Raw genomic sequence first — 26,092 nt, 5'->3', positions numbered from 1 at the left:
CTTTCTCACATCTACTTTCCTATTCCTTCTTTTCTTTCTGAAACCAAGATCCTTTCTTAGGAGCAATCAGATGTAAGAAAGGAGTTGCAATCACTATTTTTCTTTCAGGAGGACATCAAGTGGCTGGGTGAGACAAAGTAGTTCTACCAATTAATAGTACCCAGGAAAGGTTTAGAATACCCTACTTGTTTACCTCGAAGAAAAGAAGGATTTAGAGAGAAAGTGAGTAAAGATGAGAATGAAATGGGTCAAAATTCAAGTGCCAACCTGGAGGGCCCATAGACAATAATACTGCAAATAGAAGTGGAAAGGAGGGGGATCTAGAATATTAGAGAAGGGAGCAGAAAGTACGACTACAAGGAAAATTATTCAGTGTTTTTACAATTGCATACCTATCACTCAATATTAAAATTTTGTTTGTCTTCAGCATACTTTCCATTTTTGTACCACCCTGCAACCCTACTACATCATCCCAGAAACCCACTCATCTCAGAGCTGAAAGCCATTCAGGCACATCTTTCTTAAAATCTAACCTTTTTCCCAATTAGAAAACTGCCCCTTTCTTCTCCAACCCATCCCTTCCCCCAACTAACACTCTCATTTTCTCATGTGGGTGGTTTCCATTAGGAAAAGAACCGGATATGAGTAAACGACGTTGAGAACTTAAGCTTTGTTGAGGATATAAGTATTTTTTAAATGGAAGCTGCTTCGTAGAATATAATGGAATAATGTATAAAGAGATTTTTTGAGCAATGGTTATTACCTCAAATTCTTGTCTAATCTGGGGCTAGGAGTTTCTTCATTTAGTTAACCATTCAGCAAATATTTACTGAGTATCTAGAAATATAGGGATAAGCTTGGCATCCTACTTCTGAACCTTGTCAGTTTATACTGCAGAGTTTAATAGGAAGAAGTGAACGGAGGGGCTAGAAAAAAAATAGGTGATAACAGGACTATAGGTAAGGATGATAAATCCTTGCTTTACATACTCCAACAACCCATACACCACCATCCTGGCCTCCATCCTGCTTTACACCTGCCCTCGGCATCACTAATTGAGCACTAACTGATCACATTCTTTCCTGCTGAAACCAGGTGTGGATCAGAATTTTTTCAACATTATGTTCCAGATAACCAGTTGGTATTTAAAATGAAAACTATGTGTTATCTCCATGTTAAAGGAGTAGTCAGGCATCTGTGAAAGAAAATTTAAGACGACAGAAGGAACCACTTATATTCAGTCTAGAAGAGTAACAAAAATAGCAGTTATGTGTCATACAGCACTGCATAGATACTTTTAAGATACTGTATTTCACTGAATCCTAATAACAATCCTATGAGGCAGTACTATTTCCATTTCACACTTGAGGAAAGTGGAAGGCTATCCCCAGCCTCTGCTTATCTAATATCTAAATCCCTTTCTTCCATGGTAGCCTCCAAACCAGCTCTCCATAGCCATCCCCTCTTCTAATCTCCTCCAGCATCTGACACTTAACAAATGTTACACTGTATGATTATCTATCTTTTTCATGCCTCTATCCTGCCTCCCCCACTAAATACCATATTCCCCTTCCTTACTACTTCCTTATATGGTGCTCAAAAATACATGTTTACATAATGGCCAAAACAATTTTGTAAATAGCCAAACAGTCGAAAGTAAATAGATATTAAAAGAAAACTGCACACTCTATATTTGGTCACCCAGGCATTTTTAGTACCGTAAAATATTATTATAAGAAATTACCCACTTCTAGCTGTGGCCTTGGAAAGTTGTCTTCACATGACATATGACATGTTTATATGTCATACTTCATATAAAGTAGTTAAAGATCAGAAAACTAGACTGCCCAAAGTTATACAGCTAGCAACGAAATCAGTAAGGATCTTAGTCTAGGCCTGTTTCATCCTAAGCCCCATATTCTTACCACACACATCTCCAAAGAAGCAGGTTTAAGGTCATGCCAACATACATGAGATCAAAAGATAACACACAGTTGGAAGGTTAGCTAATATAGGAGCAGATTTTTCTTCTATTGCTTGGTGATGCCCAGACAAGTTCCCTGAAATAATTTAACAAGCTCTGATACACCAAGTTATTCTGTAATGAATGTGTATCATCTTTTAAGCCAACAAAAAGGTCATAGCTAGGGTTTCAGCTGTAAAATTGCAGTGGACTATGTTTGGTTATTTTGATATGTCTTTTAATTAAATTTCTGCAATCCCTATCTTTTTGTTTATATGGTGACATTTCCAGCCTTCTTATCAAATTTACATGACATACAACACCGGTTTTATTAGCCCATCTAGTTTCTAAAAATCTCAAATTCATTTTTAAGCAGAAACAGTGAGCTCCAAGTACAAGGGATTCAGGAGCTGTAATTTGAAACATACTAGCAATACATACCCACACAAGGCAAAACAAGAGCACTTTAGCAGCAAATTAGCAAAACAGGAGTGACCTACCGGAACAAGAAAAAGTTATCTTAGCCATGTGACAAGGGCTTAGCACAAAACTGTACTTCTTACAGTAACTAAAATACCTATTAATGTGTATATTGTGAAGCAACAAAAAAGTCTAAACATTAAAAAATTAGACAAAATTATGACAGCCAGCATTAAAAAAAATAAAAAGAATACAGAATACAATAGAGAAAATAAAGAGATGTACAGCAAAAGAGAAAACTCTGGCTTCAGTGCAGTCTTTACACAAAAGAATAACATTAAACTCAATTTGTTTTAAGAGTAAAGGAAAAGATACAAAGCATAAAAATGAAAAACCATTTTAAGAAGACTACCAAAAAAATTAGTATTTTTAAATAAAAGATAATACATCTACAAATACTGAGGGGCCAACTCCTTTCTATAAACATTTTGTATATACAATAAAAGCCTTACTGCATTACCCATTTAAGTTATGCTAGAGATCTGGGGACTTATACGAATGGACCATGTATCAGAGTATCTAGATAAGAAACCAGAAAAAAAGAATTAATAGGAAGCAGTCACTGATGTCTGTGACCCCACAGTAAATTGAAGACTACTCAGAAGGGTAATAAACCTTTGCAATGTTAGCTAGTATTTTATTTTGGTTACGGGATACCATTAAAGGATTTATAGAATAGTAACTGATTTAAAAATTCCATTCTCTGCCATTTAAAATTATAGGCAATTAACTTATGTAATAGCTATAACCCTAAGAAATATTAAATATAAATTACATTTCTGTAAAAATGAGTTTTATTTTAAGGTATCAATGAACACTCACCACATAAGAGATTTCTCTCCATTCACTCTCTCATTCAACATATTACTGAGCACCTACTATATACCAAGCATGAGGTTTCAAACTAGGGATACAATGGTGAAGAAAAATAGACACAGTATCTTCCCCCATGAAACATAAAGTCTATGGGACAGACAGACACTAATCACACAATCACTAGACAAATGTAAACTTTTAACCAAAACAATTCTTACAAAGGAGAGCACAGAATTCCCTAGTTGCAGAGATCTTTGGTATAAAGGAAAACTTCTTCATTATTCAAAGAAGCACACCACAAACTTGATAGTTTTATAAAGTTTAGTTTTTATATATTGGTATCTTTTAAATCAGGGCACAGATATTGAAAATATTATTATTGGACAGGAAAAATGCCATCAGTTATCTAAAGAGAAAGGAAACTTTAAATGTGTATTACTCAATACCTGAGATAGCCCCTTTCTCAAAAATGTCACTCATGCTAAAAAAAAAAAGCTAAGTTAAAATTTGAGAAATAATTTAGTTTTCAAACAAATATACAAAAATCTGGAATAGTATTAAATTTCAAAAGTTTTTAGACATAGGCATTTTTATGATATCTAGCCTTCAAAGAAATAGCCAATGGATAGGAAGTATGAAGACAGCATTCTGCATAAAAAGCTTTGTTAGGTTTTCTCTTTACACACATTTGCAGTTACTTGGACTGACCCCAATGACAACTAGTTCATGTCTTAAAGACTTCCTCTGTATACATGGCTAATATTTTTGACAACACTATCACTACTGAAAAAGTGAAGCTTTAATTTGAATCTCCTAACAGCAAAGAGCTAAACTTGTCAAAGTCTCCTGAAAGATATGCAAATGTTAAAGAGATTATTTACTCCCCCTTGACCACATAAAATGTATACTTAAAAGCATTTAAAAAAAAAAAGATGTCAGCTGTCTCAACTCTGGGTGCATAGTGTTTGATCTCCTCAATAACTCCAATTATACAGTTAGGTAAATTAAGTTGCCTAAAACATTTAAAACTACATTTACAAATCAAATAAATCGGATACTCTCAAACCTTACAAATGCCTGACGGGGTAGCCTTACCACCTACCAAAATCATTCTAAATACCTAAGCAACAATTGTAAATTTAATAAACAGAACTAATAAATGAAATAAATCCAATTATCTTGAATGCTCTAACACTATTTAGAAACTTACCAAACGATTTTACATCTTTTAAATTAAAATCCTCCTAGGTATGGTGTAGCAGCAAACTGGGAAAAAACTCTGGTTCCTGAAGACCTTGTGGAATAAAACTGTCTTATCAGTCCAGTATGGATTGTGTCATCTTATGTGAAAGAGAAATAAACCTTGTTTAAGCTAACACTGCATTGGGTTTTCTTTTACTCACATCTAAAAATAATAATAATTAATACATAATATGTTTAATATCAAAGAAACATTTCAAATTAAAATTACAAAGCTAACATGACATTCTCTAATAGGTTTAATTCTCTTAAATGCTTCTAACACCTTTAAAAACAAATACACACATATAATATCACAATGATTATAAAATTTCTTCCTAAACTTAATACAAAAATGTTAATACTAATGGATTTGATTTGTTTCATAAAGTAGCACGTTTACCAAGATATGGTGAGGGATACAGATTATCAGTCAGGGTCAAACAGGGTCACAGAACCTAGGGGCTTCTTCCAGGAGAGTTCTACCTGGCTAGCATGCTAAGTTTTGTTGTGTTGTTGTTGTTTTAATGGTACTAGGACTTTTCAAGCCAATGGCTTTGCTTACAACTCTATATCATACGTTCCTTCAATTTTCTTAAGCAACCTCCCAACATGTCATTTAATTGCCTATTTCAAATTGGTGATATTCTGTACACTATACTCAGATTCAACTAATCTCTTTTCTGACTGATTGGATTCTGCTTTCTTTTCTTATCTTTCTCATCTGGCTCAATGCCACAATGCTACATTCCCTTTATTGGCAGGAAAGATGGAAGAGAGAAATTAGTTTATTGCTGTTGTTTTTACAAATGATAACCAACAATTAGGTATGACAGAAATCAACTCTGTAAAACAGAACCTTACATGTCTACCATTATTGATTACGTGACTTCCACAGCTGGCTACTTATACAGCCTTATTTATTACCATAAAAGGTTAAAGGTAATCTTTTCAAAGGGTAACCTTTGTAAGGCCAAGAAACATTCCACACTTTCAATGGGTTTTTGAAAATGAGTATGTCTAAGTGAAGGTACAGTATGTAAATTCAACTATCTCACAGTGACTGCAGTTTGTCTATTCCTTGGAGCTGAGGAACTTAGATTTTAGGGAAAAAATCACAGACATGCAACAGGGAAAGAGATTAAGAGAATCTGATGAACACGGCTGTTTTCTTTCCATACCATGAGAATTAGGTAAGCATAAGCATAAAGAAGTAAGGAAGTGTAAAGAACTGATTACACTGCTTTTCCTCTTCCACTGTATTGCTCACTGTTTTGTACCAGATGATTAAAAATCCATTCACTAATATCACTTCAGAATATGCCTAGAAATAATGTTCAAATTCTGCAACCTTATTTAAGCGGGATACTGACAAAGTGACCCATGGCCAGGAAGACAGTAAGAATGATAAGCATACTCAAAACTGCCTCATATGAGAAAAAGCTGAAGGCCGGAAGTTGTTTAGCTGGGAAAAAACATTATGGTGTACAAATATTTCACAGGTTATGAAAGGAAAAAGAATTAGATTAGTTGGTTCTCATGAGGGCAGACCTCGTAAAAGCATGTGAAAGTTATAAGAAGGCAGATTTGTGGGATGAATTGGGATATTGGGACTGACATATATACATTATTGATACTATGTATAAAATAGATAACTAATGAGAACCTACTGTTTAACACAGGGAACTCTACTCAGTGCTCTGTGGTGACCTAAATGGGAAGAAAATCCAAAAAAACGGGGATATATGTATACAAACAGCTGATTCACTTCACTGTACAGCAGAAACTAACACAACATTGTAAAGCAACTATATTCCAATAAAAATTAATTTAAAAAAATAATAAGTCAGATTTTTGTTCAAAATTATAATAAATAGAGCTATCGTGAAACAGCAAAATCTACCTCACTGGAGGTGTTTGACAGAAGCTAGGTCATCACTTATCACACATTTGTGGATTCCGTTATTTTCAAATTCACGAACTGAGAGTTTCACACATAGCCAAAGATGCAAGGCAGCAGCCGCTTTCCCCAATGTTCCAAATTCTCCGATAATTACCAAATATCATCCAATAAATGTTCTCTTTCTGTGTAACAAGGAATGACTCACACTTCCAAGATTTTCTTAATGATTTATAGAAAGACTGAATTAAACCTAAAATATCCATCCATGTATATTAATGAGTTAAAAGTGAAAGAGGCATGTAACATACAGCTTACATATAAATACAGCTTACATAAATAATTGTCACTATTATGCTTCAAAGTCAAACACTCTGATATACATCAATATTTTCTTCTTTCTCTGGATAATTTTCTTATGCACAAATACATTATGGGTTACGGAGTATCTAGACTCTGGCCTATTACCCTGGGCAAACTTTATTAATTTTTTTTTTTTTTTTTTTTTTTTTTTTTGGTACACAGACCTCTCACTGTTTTGGCCTCTCTCGTTGAGGAGCACAGGCTCCAGACACGCAGGCTCAGTGGCCATGGCTCACAGGCCCAGCCGTTCCGCGGCATGTGGGATCTTCCCGGACCAGGGCACGAACCCGTGTCCCCTGCATCGGCAGGCGGACTCTCAACCACTGCGCCACCAGGGAAGCCCAAACTTTATTAATTTTTTATATCACCCTCCTTATCTGTAAAATAACAGAGACCTTCTGATGCCCTTAATCAAATTAGGTAATCTAACATTATTTCTCCTTCCCTGCTTTCATCAATTCTCCAGTGCACACAGAGGAAATAACTTGGGAGTGACTATATATACAGAAAGGCAGAAAGATGACAATCTGTAAGTTGGATTTCCTCTCATTTCAAATCCTAGGTTTGCATCTTGAAACACTTCTGTTTCTGAGGGAGAAGGGCCAGGCGGTTACTATAACCCAGCTCCCCTGACTTTGCTGATTATCTGTCATTTGCCCCTCCAGTTCACCCTCTCTCTGACCCAGGGGTTCTTCTATGGACTGCATCAAAAGCAGATCAGAAAGAGGAAGTGTGGGCGGGGGGGGTGTTGGTTTGGGTATTTCATTTCCTGGTTTTCTCTCTGTGGGGTGATCTTGGGCTGGCTGGGTGCCTCTACCGAGTGTCACTGCTCCTCCCAAGACAGCCATCTCTACAAGGACTGTCTCCTTCCAGGTTTGATATGCTCCCTCCCCTCCCCTCTTCAGGCCTAGGGGTAACTGCTCAACTGTTATCAACAGGTATTATCCTACCTCTTGTGGTTTTCCCACATTTCTTCCATACATTTATAAACAGTCCCTCTCAAATAATTTGAAAAGTGCTTCTGCATTTTTGTTGGAAAGTGACCCCAGGAAATAGATCTTTGAAATGAGATTGAGATTACTCTAGAAACTCAGGAATAATCTCCATAGCAGGAGAAAATGGGACCAAAGGGAATGCATTTAGTTAGTTATCAAGATTCATGATTATACAAATCAGATGAAGGGCAAAACTGGGAGATCCTGTGGTGTGATGGTTAATTTTAGGGCAATTTGACTGAGTCACAGGGTACCCAGATATTTGGTTTAACATTATTCTGGGTGTGCCTGTGAGGGTGTTTCTGGATGAGATTAACATTTGAATCAATAGACTGAGTAAAGCAGATTACCCTCCCCAGTGTAGGTGGGCCTCATCCAATCCATTGAAGGCCTGAACAGAACAAAAAGGCAGAGTAAGGGAGAATATACCCTCCCTGCCAGGCTTCAAGCTGGAACATCAGTCTTCTCCTGCCTCCAGACTCAGACTGGAATTTACACCACCAGCTCTCCTGGTTCTCACACCTTTCGACTTGGACAAGAATATACCATCAGCTCTGCCAGGTCTCCAGCGTGCTGATTGCAGATCCTGGGACTTCTCAGCCTCCTTAACCACATAAACTAACTCCTTATTATCCATCTATCTATCTGTACCTCCTATTGGTTCTGCTTCTCTGAAGAGCCCAGACTAATACAAATGGCCACGGCACTTAATTGCTATGAAAAAAAGGTGACTGTAAAGATTGTGGACTCATCTGACTTCCTAGGGAGTATACAGGAAGAAAAAAGAAAAAAGAAAAGCTATGAACATAACTTTGCTTCTGGCCATGAAAAAGTAAAAAGCAGGATTTACCCTGTAACTACCTCCCGTAGCACTCCACCCCCCTGCCCCACCAACACCAGCACACTTTGAAAAACTAGAAAACTGGACCGAAACATATAAAACTACGTGTTCAGACACGGGACCACAGGCAGGAAGACCACAATCCTTGAAAGAAGGGAAACAAGAAGATGAGTCCTATAACTGCCCCAGTTTACTGCCCTAGAGGCAGTTTCCAGGTTGCAGCACAGTAAGGGGGAATCCAAACAAAGCCCAGTAACATTGCTGAACTATTCAGAGTCAGGTGAAGCCAAGGCAGCGAGAATTTACAGGGCAGTGTATCCGAGAGGAGAGAGCAACACAGAGAACTGCACAGGGGACCTGAGGAGTCTCTAGCTGGGTATTCATCTGTGAGTGAGAGGAAATTCCCTGGGACTGAGGAAAGAATCAGCAGAGAGCTGCAATTCCCGAAGATCACATGCAGCTGGAAACAGTTTCTATGCTCCCACCAACCAGAGAGGAAAGATCTCCTAATACATGGTAAGAGTCCTCTGAAAGGAATCATAGCAGTTCTGGGGTAAGCTAGCCCTAGACTAAAGCCTGCTCTGGACCCACTCGAAGTTTAAAAGCTGTCCTCAAAAGAATCAAACTGATTCCAAGTAACTTAATTGCATATAACAGGAACTGGCAAACTCTTTCTGTAAAGAACCAGACAATAAATATTTTAGTCTTTTTTCTATGGATGGACCTCCTGAACTGGGCAGAGTGTGTCAAGATATTCATGACAATTGAGGCTGAATAAAATCACTTTCAATTAAAGAAGACACAAATACTTAGGTGGGCTTTGCTGACTATCTTCCTAAAGCCAATCCCATTTATTGTATAAATAAACTAAGTCTTGGTGAGTTTAAGTCAACTTGCTCAAAGTAAACAAAGGTAATAACATAGCTTGCAGTCAGGAGTTGACTCCAAGTCTCTCAGACGCTAAAATCTATGGTAACAACTATATCTTACTGCCTCCCCTGTAATAATTCTTTTGCTATCCCCATCTAACTGAAAATTTCATCAGAGCATGCTATCATCTTAATTGAAGCATCCTCTGTTGCTACTGACTACTTGCAATAATGGTGAAAGGGGGTGAGCATTTACTGAGAACCTTTAAATTTATTATCTCACTTATTTTTCATACAGCCTTCAAAGTTGTAGACCTTGCCCATGCACACACAGCAGTAAGTGGTGCCATCAGAAATGGCGGTTGGGTCAGTGAGACTCCAAAGCCCAAGATCTTCCCACCACAGCACACTGTCTTAATAGCAGGTTCTCCAGAAAACCCCCAAGTCCCCACAGCCCTCTGTTACAGCTACCATTTACTATCTCTGCCTGGAATTACAAAGAAACAGAAGTGGGTAGACAGGAAGGAGGAAGGTTACAGAAATGAGACAAGCCTCAGGCACATTTGAAACATAAAGGGCTATTTTGGGGTAGAGGTAGTAGAAGGTGGTAGATTATGTTGTGATTTATAAATGAAACATCCCATACGTATTTTGCTTATGACAGATAGAAGATATCACCCATAGTGTCAATGTCCATTTTTTAACACGAAAATAAAAAAGATAGGGGCTTCCCTGGTGGCGCAGTGGTTGAGAGTCTGCCTGCCGATGCAGGGGACACGGGTTCGTGCCCTGGTCCGGGAAGATCCCACATGCCACGGAGCGGCTAGGCCCGTGAGCCATGGCTGCTGAGCCTGCGCGTCCGGAGCCTGTGCTCCACAATGGGAGAGGCCACAACAGTGAGAGGCCCACATACCACAAAAAAAAAAAAAAAAGATAAACATAATCTTTTCATGAATTTTTTTAATATGCCGAAGTCTTTTGCTCTTTCAAGCCTTATCAGGATCCAGGGTTGTCTGGACTACATCACAGAAATATTAGAAGGTCCTCTCTGTTTGTATGGTTCTCTGTTCATAGCTTCATACGGTACTTAGTGTGCTGACATTTCCCATCACTCCCACTGTGAGCGCCTCAAGAATAGTTTACGTCTTACTCATCCTTTTTTCCCTGGAGCACAGCACAGTACCATTATAGACTTACTCAATAAATGATTCCCAAATGACTGATTTCCCAAAGGCCAAATATAAATACTTTATAAAATATATTTCTTCAAGAAGCACAACACAAGTTGTACATGGACGTCTTCAAAATAGTAGTTTAGTAAATTGAAAACTTGGATATACTGTCAAATTTAAAACATAATTTTTAATTCTTATTTAGCCTCTCTGAAAATGTTGACCACTTCACCCTAAAACTCCCCCTTGGTTTCCGGGGTGCAGTTTTTTCCTTGTCTTCTTCCTACTTCTCTGGCCACTCCTTCTCAGTTTTTCTCTGATCACCTTAGGTTATCTCCCCCAAATTCTATCCTCAGTCCTATACCGTACTTGACTCTCTCTAAAACTCTTTTGCGTTACCTTATCTAAATCAGGATTTCTCAACCCCAGCAGAACTGACATTTTGGACCAGATAATAATTTGTTGTGAGGGGATGTCTTGTACATTACAGGATAGTTAGCAGTATCTCTGGTGTCTACCTACTAGATCCCCCAGTTGTGACAATCAAAAATGTCTCTAGTCATTGCCAAATGCCTCTGGGGAGTGGCGGGGGGGGGGGGGCGGGTGGAGAGGCAAAATCACTCCTGGTTGAGAATCACTGATCTAAACTAACAACTTCAACTATCACCTATATATATACACCACCAACTCCCAGATCTGTATCTCTAGCCCAAACCTCTCTCCTTAACTCTCAACACATTCCAATCACCTGATGACTAACTCTTTGGACATCAAATTCAACATAAACCTTAACTCATCACTGTTTTCCTTAAATTTATTCCTTTTTCCTATCTGTTCCATCTTGATGAGTGACACAACTATCTATCCAGTCACTCAACCCAGAAATCCTGAAGCCATCCTAAAGGCCTTTTTCTCATTCATATTCAATGAATTACCAAACCCTATTCATTCAATCTCTTTAATACCTTAGTTGGGTCCCCCTCTCTCCATTTCTAACACAGACTTAAATCAGGCCTCATTACATCTCACCTGGATCAATATAATAGCATCTTAATTGGCTCTACCTCTCATCTAGTCCTATTACTGTTCCTCCACAATCCTGCCAAAGTGATCATCCTAGAATTCAAAACTGACAGTGTCACTCCCCTAAAATTCATGATAGCTTCTCATAGCCTTAGAATTGCACTTCAGCTCCTCAAACAAGCACAAGAAGGAATTTATGATAGTACCCTGACTTACCTTTTTGGCTTATTCTTGCAACTCACCCACGGACACTCTTCACTTCTGCCATGCCAAACAACTTGCATTCTGTTAACACATTATAGTCCCTCTGCCTGGACTGTCCTTCTCACCTTCAATCCTCAACCCCTTCTTACAACGAACTCCTGGTTCATCCATTTTTCAAAAGTTAGCTCAAAATCACCTCCTCCAGGAAGTTTTCCCTAAATTCCCACTTTAGAGTCACCATCTCTGGGTTCACAAAAAAAGGGCTTATACTTCTATAACAGCATTTACTTATGCTTATGATGCTTACGATCACTAGCTAATGTCTTACTCTAAGCTCCTGAGAGCAAGGATCAAATCTTATCTGAGCCGGTAGCCAAGGAACCAAGTATTTCTCATGTCTACTAACTACATAGAAGATACCCAATAAATGTTTGCTAAATGAACGGAAATAATGTCTCCTTCAACATTTCACTTTTGATACAATTGCAAATTTTAAAAGTAGGTCTAAAATAAGCATAGTTTAAGAGCAAACATTTTTATTTTAAGCCAGTGCTAGTTAAGCTACAAGTAACAAAAATTTTAGGGATGCTTTACTTAAATATATATATGTATATAGATATGTGCGTGTGTATGCTTTTTTAGCCACAGGATCTGTGATAAGAAAAAAAAACCCAACTGTTCCTCTAATGACGATGGTGCCCACTAAAATATTCAAACGGAGCCATCTGAACTCACATCCTCCTGATGACTAAGACTGGTATCTCAATTTTTAGTTTCTGTTCTTGTCCAGTCTGACAGAACATTCTTGCTTACGTGAGGCTTCTGGATCAAGTGTACAACACACAGTATCAAATTGTGCAACTGTTTGTTTGAAAGAAGAAAGTGGCTTACAGCTGGATCTATCTTTATCTTATAACCAAGAGTTAAAACTTAGCCCTATTAGCCCTTCTAATAGAATACCAATCCCCGTAATACTACTATGCTTAAAACAAACCAGCATTACATGTCCCCCATAAACCCTAAGCATAAAGAAGCCAAATTTTCAGATCTAGACTTTGATACTCAGCTTTCCGCCTCCATCCCCAATTTTTAGAAGCCCCACATGCATCACCCCAGGTCCTCTTAGCCTCACTCATCTCTCATTCCAGCCAGCACTATGGCAACCAGCTCTGCTTGGACTCTGACCAGTGTCACAGAGGAACTATCTGACAGTACCTTGCTTCAAGCCTATACACTGTGTGCCTCTCACCTGCCACCCCAAAACTTTTGTGTTGAAGGACAAGACATCGCCAGACACCATAGGTCTCTGCCAGGACTTACTCATACAGAGCTCAGAAATGCAGGTGAATTAATACCTCCTGAGGTGAGCCTTTGGTCACTGGAAGATGGATAACATTAGATAAATTGTTCCCCTCTTCTGCCAGATAGACTGTCTTGAGATGGAGTCTACACAATCCCATGCAATCAAGCAAGCTGTCACGGTTAGCGACAGCCAACTAGATAGCGCATTTTCATATTGGCTCTCCCTCCCTTTCTCCTTCCTCAGTCCGGTCTGGTACTCCCTAATAAATTATTACTCTACAGGGCTCTGCTTTCTGGGGAACCCCGTTTAAGACATTCCACCACTTCAAGAAAAGTTTGTGGTTTTTACACTGCAAGGGAGATCCCAAAGCCCATTAAACCGCAAGCTGCTATTTCTGCTTTCTTTTCCTTAACTGAAAGACCTCAGAGACAGCAGAATAAAATCAAAACCTACCATCACTGCTTCCTCACTCACCATTTCTCCACACCTATTACAAATACCAATCTCCAGAATAAACAGTCTCAAATAAGATCTTTACATTAATACACTCAAATAATAATCTCTGTCCATGCATTATTTTAGCCTGGCAATGTGGATGGTCTGAGGAAAAGAATGATGGTGTACGCTGAGACACTAGTTCCTTCTCCTTTTTCAGGTTGTTCTTAGTCTTAGAGCTGGCATTCTGGACACTGTCCTTTCCATCATGGCCCAAATTCAGGTCCCACAAGACTCTACCCCTTATGAGTAAGCAGATCTGTACTCAACATATCAAAACTAAAATGTGAGGCAAGACTGGCACTGTCCTACCACACTGAAACAATGTGAGCAACCATTTCACTCCACATAACATAATTCTCAAAAGTCAAATGCCTTAACCATATAGGTTCTTTCTCTTTTCCTAAAAATGGAAAAAAGTAGTATAAGACAGCCACTCATATATCACAACGATTAACTGCTAAGATAATATCTTAAAACTGTCCATATTGTTCATTAAAAAATATATATTATGATTGCAAATTAAGTTACTAATACACCCAAAGCAGAAACTAAAATATGCAGCTAATGTACAATAAATTTAGCAGGAAACTTCTTCATCTAAACAAGTAAGATTTACTGAGCATCTACTATATAACCAAGCATAAGCGAAACAAACCAAGCCAGAAAGCCTCTGCTCTGTGCATGTTGTATTGCCTAGTAGAAGAGATTTAAAAAATTAAACAGGGGACTTCCCTGGTGGCGCAGTGGTTAAGAATCCACCTGCCAACGCAGGGGATACAGGTTCGAGCCCTGGTCTGGGAAGATCCCACATGCTGCCAAGCAATGAAGCCCGTGCACCACAACTACTGAGCCTGCGCTCTAGAGCCTGTGAGCCACAACTACTGAGCCCACATGCCACAAGTACTGAAGCCCGCACACCGAGAGCCCGTGCTCCACAATAAGAGAAGCCACCGCAATAAGAAGCCCGCACACCGCAATGAAGAGTAGCCCCTGCTCGCAGCAGCTAGAGAAAGCCCACGCACAGCAACGAAGACCCAACCCAGCCCTAAATAAATAAATAAATAATAAATTTCTAAAAATAAATAAATTAAAAATTAAGCCAGATAATTCAAAAACTACCCTTGCAATTGCAATAAGGAGAGTGATGAGTCAGAGAAGGAGTCATGGAAGAAGAAACATTAAAACTGAGACCTGATAGTAGAAACTTGTTGTGGGCCAGGGGTGGAAGACAACAGAGATGGAAGGTGTCTCAGGCAGAGAAAATAAAACACATGAGGGTCCTCAGCACGAAGCGTGGCATTTTTGAGCAACAGAGGCCACTGTGACTGGTGTTCACTAAACAACAAGGCAACTTATTAGAATTGAGCCTGTAGAAGTAGAGAGAAGGCAGAAACCAGATCACAGAGAGCTTTATAACATTGGTAATGTTACAAATGGTAATACAGGTAAAAATAACATTAAGAATTTTGAATATAATAAGCTCTATCACTTTTCGTGACATGAAAATGTAACTTTGGGCTACAATTCCTAACAACTTGTAGGCTAGTGAAGTTTCCAAACTGAAAATCAGAGGTTTATAGCTAAGCTTAAGTCTCCCAATGAAACATCACTATTGTATTTTCTCCCAGTTCTGTAATGATTGCTCTTTTAAAGAACAGATTGATTCACTGGGTCGATACCACAGACACTTATTGAAGAAACCCTGTATTGTTATGTCCAGTACTGATAATATTGCCAGAACAAATTTTCCCAATTTTTTTCCCATTTTTTAAAATTGTGGTAAAACATACATAACATAAAATTTACCATCTTAATTATTAAGTGTACAGTTCAGTGGTATTAAATATAATGTTGCCCAACCATCACCACCATCCCTCTCCATAACTCTTTTCATCTTATAAAACTGAAATTCTATACCTATCAAACAATAACTCCCCATTTCCCCCTCCCCCAAGCTCCTGGCAACTACCATTCTACTTTCTGTCTTTATGAAGTTGACTACTCTAAGTACCTCATATAAGGGAAATCATACAGTATTTCTCTTTTTGTGACTGGCTTTATTTCACTTAGCATAACATCCTCATGGTTCATCCATGTTGCAGCCTATGTCAGAATTACCTTTTTAAGGCTGAATAATACTACATTGTATGTATATACCACATTTTGTTTAACTATTCATCCACTGATAGACACGTGGGTAGCTTCCACATTTTAGCTACTGTGAAGAATGCTGCTATAAACATGGGTGTACAAAATCTATCCAATCTTGATGAACAAGATGTCATTTCAATCCATTACCCTGTATAAATGCATACCACATAGACAAAATCTAGAATAGAAGTCCAAAAGGAAAGTGAAAAAGATGCCTTATTTCATCGCTTTTTTCTTTTGGTCGTGTGTCTAATTTCTCTTCTCTCTTGCTAGCCTCACCAAATCTAGACGATCAAAACTTTTCATGCCTCTTAGTATAATTTCATTATTAATGACCTCTTGCCTTTTCCCATGGAGTTCCCAATTCACGGATGAATATTCCCCAAATCTTCCACCTTCAAAAGTCATTTTACATCCTGCTTTCACCGAACTACTTTCCTTTTTAAATGCTTTACTTTCCTGTTAACCCAAAAAGAAAAAAAAAAAGGGGGGGGGAGGAAGCAACATATGTTTTATTAAAATATTCCTGTAACTATGAATCAGCAATGATGGGTTCTATTTTAAAATGCAAAAATTTCAGAGACTACATAAGTAAAAATAGAATATTATAAATAAAATTGCAAGCTATCTCCCCTCACAATACCTAACAGTAGTAAGCTTCTTTTAATTTTTCTCATCTGAGAGAAGATATTGAAAATGTGCTGATAATGTTGAGAAACATTAAAAATGATCAAAAGATTAGGAAATAAGAAAACAAACAAACAAACATTTTTTCCAGTCTGGGATTAGACTGGAAAAGATAATATGAAGTATAAATAGCCTTAAAAGATATAGCCACATTACAAATGTACCGTCCTATTAATCTACACATCTTAAGGGCAGCTCTCTGATATAACTCAAAAAGTGAAGGAGGCATAAAAGGACACCAATCTTGTCGTGGGGCAGGTGCTAATCAGAAACTCAAAGATGTAAGGACTATTTGACATATACACAGATATATCCGGTCAACACCATTTGCTGCCATCCTGTGAAAGAAAACAAAAATTAACAGGCAATAGCTACTAAAATACACTTAGTTGTTCTGTAGATAAATAAAGCATTCTTCAATGACTTCATCTGCTGCAGCCCCTGGCTAAGACGGTTTGCAGCAGAGCAAGCAGAACTCCAAAAAGAGGCTGCCTATTCTTCAGCTCAGGACTGTCAAAGAAAAAAGGAAAAGGGTTTTACCATACTAAAAAGGTATTTAGTTCAGCCTATTCAGTGACCTGTGCAAGAAACAATAAGCCAAGCAAAGGATGGACTTTTGTCTTGATAAAGTAGGGTGATAGGATTCTTCAAAGAACATAGATCTCATCTCTGAGATATTTTAAAGATAAAAGTGCCTAAAGCCAGAACAAACCAAAACAACTTTTCAAGGATCCTTCAACCCTGATTTACACTTTGCCTTAATATTCTAGGTATAAAAGAGGTTGTAAACAAAATCCAGGAAGCCAGCAAGAAAAAAGTCATTTCTATAACACTGTGATTATGGAATACATCCCAGAATCTTTCCCAAAGATAATCAGAGGAACTCTAGCGTCAGATGAAACCCAAGGGTCCACAAGACAATGACCAGAAGAAGCAAATTATAAATGAGAAGCTTTGGGAGCTCCAACCACTGGATCAGAATTTAATCATCTATGTCAATAACTTCAGTAAACCCCTAACTCTCTGCCTTGGAAGGAAACAAGGTAATTTCAGGAATGAGTAAAATTCACTCTCATTCTTTATGCGCTTAAATTATCTTAAAGAAATCTTAGTCACTTCCTGGTAGTTCTTACCGGAGATGAGTGCTATTATTAAAGGTCATTTGCCCAAGCTGATTTTCCACATTTTCTCTGTCTCATAAGCCCATACACACATTCAATCCTAAACTTGGAAAATGCTTAATACCTTAGGACAGAGAGAGCAGAATACTGTGACATGGGTGCAAAATTTCTAGCCCACAACAAAAGAAAAGTGAATCCTACTCAAAAAAAAGTCTCATAGTCAATCATTAATGATCACTGTGTCATCCTCAATAAAATTACTTGACATTTCAATTTTAGTAACCTCTCTCCACAGGCCTTAACGTTTTCCTACTTTATTAGCTAAGTACACTAAAAGACATTCTTTAGTAAAACTAAGTAGTAAAAAATTCACAAGAATTCTGAAGGTGATTTATCATCACAAAACTGTGAAAGAAAGCAGATTCCTACCAGTAAAAGTCACTTGAGAAAACTCAGTGAAAAATCCTCAACAAAAAAGAATATTACATTAATGAATTAACAATACATTTCTGTGTGCAACCACCATTTAATATTCACTCGCAATTTCAGTTTAAAACCTTTCTAGTCAATAATTTCTAGGACTGTACTTTGGCTATACTGTAATATGAAATCTGCATATTATGTTATTTAGAAAGTTAAAAAAGAGAAGAATGACTGGTATTTGTTCTTTAAAAAAAAAAGTTAATCCACACTTAGATGATAATTTCTCAAACTACACATGGATTTTATTCTAAATTCCATTAGGTTCCCAAAGCAACTGTTCACTTGCAGCCACTATAATGTCAACCTGTTGAGGTTTCTGTACAATACTCTTTCTACAAACTGGCTAGACTTTCCATTACCATAATTTTGCATACTAACATAGACAAAACACTATTGTCATTTTAAGCTGATAGAAATATTCCCAACCTAAGAAATCCAAAACTATTACAAACTTAAATTTTTCTTCAATTACTGAATTCACTTCTCTAGAATCATATGTAAAATTTCACTTGGTAATCAGGCTAAAATATCGTAAGTACAAGAAGTGTGGTTTCTCTATAGTCTCCTCAAAAAGAAAAAATATATAAGAGAATGAATCTGTCAACCTTAACATGGAGTTTTAAAATGAACAAGTTGACCAAAACTACATTACCATATGTCTGCTTAAATAATGAAGACAAAAAGACAATCCTGAAGTCCCACTGCCCCTATGGTTGTCTAGCTAAGTCCAGGAACAGAGGAACATTTATAAAGCTAAGATTCTGCTCACCCATTCTATCTCTGCAAAATCTGAACTGCTGAAAATAAATCTTTTTTCTTATTGTTAATTAGATAATTCCACGGTGCATTGTGTTTTCTATAATAGAGAGTAATACAGGATAAATTAACTTGACAAAAATGTAAAAATATCAAAATGATGCCAATTAGTATAATGGTGGCTGGTTTATCTAAGATTCAAAAACCAATTTAAAAGATGGGCTTTCAAGAATCCACATTCTTTTAAGTGAATGCCTTAATCGTTCAGTTTATTTCTTGGGGGACTTAAGATCAGCTTGTCAACACACAAAAAAGTATTATTTTCAGGCTTTCCAAGATTTCCAGTAGCTCATTTTTACCAGAAAGCCTATTTAATGGCAGCCAATTTGCAAACATCAAATTTAAGATTACAGCTTCTGTAAAACAAGAAGAAAGACATCAAAGTTCACTTCAAGTATTTACATTGGCATAGACTGAACAGACTACTTAAGAAAAAACTGACACCAAGGGCTCCATTTTGCTATCACTCATGTGCTACATGCACTAGTTTTCACATTACTTTAATCAAGAGATAGATATAACAAGTCTACAATTAAAGTACACAAATTCATTACTCCTTTATGTAAGTTTGACATTTTGGCTCATGGCACATATTTGCAAACTAAGTATACACTCACTAAAAGGGCAAAGAACAAAGAAACTAGAATAACTTAGCTTCCTTAAGTTTATATTATAACGAAACAAGAAAACAACTAAGTGGGTGCTTGTAATGTAGGACTGCTAGGGTCAATTTTATCATCACTAGAGCCTCAAGTTTCCTTCAAAGTGATAGGGAGAATCCTTATTATCTGATAAATGGTTATTCAGAGCTTAACATAACTGATTTCAACAACTACAGCACAAACAAAAGCACCTTAAATAGCAGACAATGTCTAATTACCTAACTTTTAATGACAATGATAAAAAAAAAAAAACTTCTATTATGTACACAGAAAATCCAATAAATACCCTGCATTAAATACAGGCATTTTGTCCTAGATTCATGGACAATAAAAGGTCTAATAAGAAACAAAAGAAATTATTCAATTCTATACTCTTACTATAATTAGAAATAAATTTTAATAAACTAATTTCACTGAAAACTATTTTTCAAGAAGAGTTACCAGTTGTTCCAATTTTTCATTTTTTGATCATAGAATTTCCTTGTTCTTAAAGCTTTATATTTAATAGCTTTGTAAGAAAATATAACAAGATTATTAAATAATCTTGTAATATTAAAGATTTACTCAAAATATTAAAGATTTAGTATATTAATATTAAATAATATAAATATTAATTTATATTAATATTAAATATATACACAATTATATATATATTTAGTTTTTTTATTTTATATTATATATATAATATATATTTATATATAATATTAAATAAATATACATAAAATATTAAATGTATATAAAATATATAAATATATATTAAATATATAAATAAATATAAAATAATATATTATTTACTATGTTAATTATAAATAATATTAATATTAAATAAATATTAAAGATTTACTCAAAAAATTACTCTGTCCTATTGATGGCAGTGAAGACTGGGGAGAGAAATTAAAGTTCTATGGTTTTTTCAAAAACACTTTAAGACAAATATAACAAATATCTGATTAGAGAAAATAATTTTCAGCTCTTCTAACACAAATATATTAGATACTTTCTATTCAAATACCCCCATACATTCACACATTTTTACATACAGAGAGGATGATGAGCTGAATCTGACCACTTATGGTGTGCCAAGCACTGTGCTTTGAATGCACTACACTTATGGCAACTTTGTAATTGAGCGATTATGTACAGCAATTCTGTCTGGTAAGTACAACTGTTAACGCTATGTACACATGGGGGTGTTGAGGCACGAAGAGGTTGAACAATTCATTCAAAGCGACACAGTTAATCAGTGACAGAGTTAGAATTTAAACCCAGACAGTCTGGCCCCGCATCTGATTTCGTAATTATATTATAGTGTGTATAAGGTACACATGGTGCGTGACCCAATGCCTGACACTCCGCAGGCACTAAACAGAAGTGTAACTGTTGTCATACTGCTTCTCTCTTCTTCACTTACTCTGTGATAATTCTGGATCTCCTTTCAGATTCATCATCTTCGGAATAGAAGGGCCATACACATCCACATCTAGCAAACCAACGGCCTTTGACTGTAAGAAAACAGAATTTACCGTCAGACTTTTCCCCACCCTTCATCAAAGATAAAGTGCACAGAAACAGCAGGTCTGACTACAGAAAAGACAATTTGCAAAATACTCCAAAATCATAACATAAACTTTCAAAGCAACAGTAAGGTAAAAGAACATAAACTGCTCAGGGTAAATATCGTTTGTTGGTTTACTAATCTCTTCTAGATAACTGACTAAAGAAATCCACTGCATCCACTTTAAACATTGTGGTTCAGATCTCCCATACACTCACAAACAGACTAAAACCTTTTGATCTGAAAACTAACAAACTACTTGCACACAATGTTAAAATAATGGTTTACAACAGCAAACATAACCCCAGCAAGAAGGAGCACTAACTTTTGGAAAGACCATCTAACACACCAAAGAATACAAAATGAAGGGAAAAAGCATAGAAACAAGACCATAATTAAAGCAAGTGAGAAATGCTGATGCAAATCTGGCATGGAAATGCTAACGAGGATGGCAGCAGACATAGTACAGAGACAACCTCTTACGTGCCAGTCACTGTTAAAAACCCGAAGTCTTCCAGAGAATTCATAAACAACTAAAACTGTTTTCCTTGATGATCCACCCAGCTGCCCAAGGGCAGAATATCCCGACTGGTCTCTTCACTAGCTGACAGTTCATCAGCAGGTTAACAAAGAAAGACAAACAAAATTCACTATTCCCAAATATGTCTTTTTTTCTTCTCCCCCCACCACCCCCTGCTCTTTCTTCTTTCACAGATTAAATCAATGCTATTGGTTTTTCTCATATACAAGCAAACAGAATGCTAATACTAACTATATGCCTTTGAGTTATGTTTCCCCAAGACATACAACTCTCCGCCCTCTCTCCCTGTTTCCTGGCAAGATAAAACTCTTAACCTCTCAAAAAAAATTTTTTTAAACTAAACAATCTCTCATCTTCCACGTTATCTACCTATTTCCAGACACAAAATCACTTGTTAAACCCCACTGTCTGGTTCCTATAAATAGACAAAACAAGGTACATTCAAATTTATGTCCCTAACTTTACAGTGACTCAAACTGCAATTCTAAGAAAATCATTTAATGTCCCTGTGTGACTCACAGAGGATTGGGATTAATATCTCCCTCTACCAAAAATCTCAGCTTATTGTAAAATAAATGAGAAAGGAGGAAGGACACATTACCTTTAATGGAATGGTGATATATAAAATTTGGGTTTAATACTTAAAAAAAAATCATTTGTAGTGTTAGTTTCCAGCTTTCTCATCAAAAGTAGGTATAATACCACCTTACAGGGTTGCTATGAGGAGTCAATGAGAAATGTAAATAAAATCCTTACCAGAGTGCCTGGCACCCCAGAGGAATTCAAGTGGTGGGGAGATATAATCAGGGAAAGTCTAGGTGTCTATCTGGGTGATTTAGGATGGCATGTTTTTAGAGATTCTGATTTGTCCACAGAGCTGGCTGTGGAAGCCTAGTGTTTCCAGTTTCTTAATATAACATTGCTGATTAACTTCCCTCCATCCTTTTCTTCCTCCCTCCTTTCCTGTGTCCCTCTTTCCCTTTCTCTTTCCTCTCTTCCTACTGATCTTCATACCCTTCTCTCCTCTGTTTCCTTTCTGATGTATCTAAGCACTGGAACTAAATTTAGGTCAGTCAGTAGCTTTAAAAAGGAACATTCATTGAGAAATTCATTGAGAAATTCTCACTGATTTTAACTCCTTTTTAAACCACAAACAAAAGAATTAAGTTGAATTAAAAATAGAATTAAATTCACTACAGATAAAAACATTTTCAAATGAGGGGGCCTAAAACCTTAAGAAATGTGGATAATTGTTAACTATTACCTATGGGTCTGCTAATGCTATAACTAACACCTCTTTTCCATATGTTTTCTTGTGACACATACAAAATTAATGCAACCATAAAATAATAATAATGCAAACAGAAAATATTCTAAGATTCTTTTTCCTTGCTCTCATTTATATTAATGTTGTTTTAGAATAACTTGAAAGGGTTAGGTCTCAGTTTTCAAATTAATCTTCTAAAAATACCTGTCAAGTAAATTTAAATTTATGTTTTCATGAAACAAGAAAACAACTAAGTGAGTGCTTGCAGTGTAAGACTGCTAGGGTCAATTTTATCATCACTAGATCTTCAAGTTTCCTTCAAAATGTTAGGGAGAATTTAGCTATCATCTATCTGTTCTGTCTTCTAGAAGAAAACCATGCTTGTCTAAAAGTGAGTCCTTGGCATCATGGAGTAAGACAAAACTGAAGATCTGCCCTAAAATTTGCTGTGGTAGGAATGGATTTTACATATACCTACATAGCTGCTAATACACATTATCACATAAGAATAAAGAGGGCAGGGAGGGAAATCACAACATGATAGAGTTCCTCTTTTTTCCTGGAGAATGGAACTAAGAATAATGGAAAATCCTCTATGTGTTAGGTTCTCTGCATACTCTCTACAAGTCTCTACTGACCAACTAAATTTAGTACCAATGCTTACATATACCAAAAAGGAAACAGAGGAGAGAAAGGTATTGAGACTTGAAGGAAAGGGGACAGGGCACAACCATTAAAAGAATTACACAACCATTAAGAAGAAAAGGATATGACCAAAACTGACTAGAACCTACTAGGCCCAAGATAGCAGAAGATTTGACTTCCAGTATATCTTGAGCCTCATTGTAATACATTAGTATATGCTAAATGACACACCCACAGGTGCCATGAGAGTTCCCAGGCCAATTGTAAAAGGCCAAAAAGTAGGTAGTGTCCCAATTCCTGGAAATTAGAATATTCCTCCCACTCATTAGCATACAAAATTACCCAGCCCACAAAAGCTAACCACCCACCACAGCCCAGCACCACTCACTTTTCAAGAGGACTCCATGTCCTGCGGCCATCTTTCACCTTCTAAGATGGAGTGTGTCTCTCTCTAAATAAACCTGCTTTCATTTTACTATGGCTCGTTTGCTCTTGAACTTTTTCCTGCACAAAGTCAAGGACTCTCACTTGGTGGCCCAGCCCAGGTACTCACCCAAGAGCTGGGACATGACCAAGCTCTCACACCCTATTTTTCCTGCAACATACAAAGGTCAGCAGGAGGAGGGGAAAGAGAAAGGGAAAGAGGGACACAGGAAAGGAGGAAGGAAGAAAAGGATGGAGGGAAGTTAATCAGCAATGTTATATTAAGAACCTGGATACACTAGGCTTCCACAGCCAGCTCTGTGGACAAATCAGAATCTCTAAAAACATGCCATCCTGAATCACCCAAATAGACACCTAGACTTTCCCTGATTATATCTCCCCACCACTTGAATTCCTCCAGGATGCCAGGCACTCTGGTAAGGATTTTATTTACATTTCTCATTGACTCCTCATAGCAACCCTGTAAGGTGGTATTATACCTACTTTTGATGAGAAAGCTGAAAACTAACACTCAAAATGATTTCAAGTTTTCTTTCTTAGAATGAAGCAGAATGGAAAATTAAACACAAAAATACCAACCACATAAACCTCCACCATAACTTGAACATGATCTGTCTACAAAAGACTTAGATAAAAAGCAAGAGTCAGCATGATTCTCCCTAAAGGGCCAAATAATAGGAAATATTTTGAGAGGACCTTCAAGATGGCAGAGGAGTAAGACGCGGAGATCACCTACCTCCTCAAAAATACATCAGAAATACATCTACATGTGGAACAACTCCTACAGAACACCTACTGAACACTGGCAGAAGACCTCAGACCTCCCAAAAGGCAAGAAACTCCCCACGTACCTGGGTAGAGCAAAAGTAAAAAGAAAAAACAGACAAAAGAATAGGGACGGGACCTGCACCAGTGGGAGGGAGCTGTGAAGGAGGAAAGGTTTCCACACACTAGGAAGCCCCTTCACAGGCGGAGACTGAGGGTGGCGGAGGGGGGGAGCTTCGAGGCTGCAGAGGAGAGCACTGCAACAGGGGTGCGGAGGGCAAAGCGGAGAGATTCCCGCACAGAGGAGTGGTGCCGACCAGCACTCACCAGCCCAAGGGGCTTGTCTGCTCACCCGCCAGGGCGGGCGGGGGCTGGGAGCTGAGGCTCCGGCTTTGGAGGTTGGATCACAGGGAGAGGACTGGGGTTGGCTGCATGAACACAGCCTGAAGGGGGCTAGTGAGCCACAGCTAGCCGGGAGGGAGTCTGGGAAAAAGTCTGGAGCTGCCAGCGAGGCAAGAGACCATTGTTTCGGGGTGCCGAAGAGAGGGGAATCAGAGCACCGCCTAAACGAGCTCCAGAGACAGGCGCAAGCCGCGGCTATCAGCGCAGACCCCAGAGACGGGCATGAGACACTAAAGCAGCTGCTGCCGCCACCAAGAAGCCTGTGTGCAACCACAGGTCACTATCCACACCTCCCCTCCCAGGAGCCCATGCAGCCCACCACTGCCAGGGTCCCGTGATCCAGGGACAACTTCCCCGGTAGAATACACGGCACACCTCAGGCTGGCGCAATGTCACACCAGCTTCTGCCGGCGCGGCAGGCTTGCCCCACATTCTGTACCCCTTCCTGCCCTAGACCTGAGTGAGCCAGAGCCCTCTAATCAGCTGCTACTTTAACCCGGTCCTATCTGGGCGGGAACAGACGTCCCTCAGGTGACCTACATGCAGAAGCGGGTCCAAATCCAAACCTGAACCCCAGGAGCTGTGCAAACAAAGAAGAGAAAGGGAAATCTCTCCCAGCAGCCTCAGAAGCAACGGATTAAATCTCCACAATCAACTTTATGTACCCTGCATCTGTGGAATACCTTAATAGACAACGAATCATCCCAAAATTGAGGCAGTGGACTTTGGGAGCAACTGTAGACTTGGGGTTTGCTGTATGTGACTGACTAGTTTCTGATTTATATGGTTATCCTAGTTTAGTTTTTAGCACTTGTTATCACTCATGGATTTCTTTATTGGTTTGGTTGCTCTCTTCTCTTTTTTAACTACTTTTTTTAATTGTTTTA

The 26,092-nt window shown here is 37.8% G+C and overlaps 1 protein-coding gene across 9 annotated transcripts in view; it reads right to left on the bottom strand.

Annotated features, from left to right (window-relative positions):
* NUBPL (NUBP iron-sulfur cluster assembly factor, mitochondrial) overlaps nucleotides 1-26,092 on the bottom strand; it is a 252,379-nt gene that overhangs the window by 170,772 nt on the left and 55,515 nt on the right. For all 9 annotated transcript variants that reach the window (XM_027111029.1, XM_027111026.1, XM_027111030.1 and 6 more), the window contains one exon: nucleotides 20,998-21,088. In XM_027111029.1, coding sequence (XP_026966830.1) covers nucleotides 20,998-21,088 — 91 coding nt within the window. The remainder of the gene's footprint in view (nucleotides 1-20,997; nucleotides 21,089-26,092) is intronic.

This window comes from Aethalodelphis obliquidens, unplaced genomic scaffold (assembly GCF_003676395.1).
Source record: "Aethalodelphis obliquidens isolate GAN/ISIS:26980383/991018 unplaced genomic scaffold, ASM367639v1 scaffold10, whole genome shotgun sequence".
Classification (NCBI taxonomy): domain Eukaryota; kingdom Metazoa; phylum Chordata; class Mammalia; order Artiodactyla; family Delphinidae; genus Aethalodelphis; species Aethalodelphis obliquidens.
This window is presented reverse-complemented; position numbering and strand designations above follow the sequence as displayed.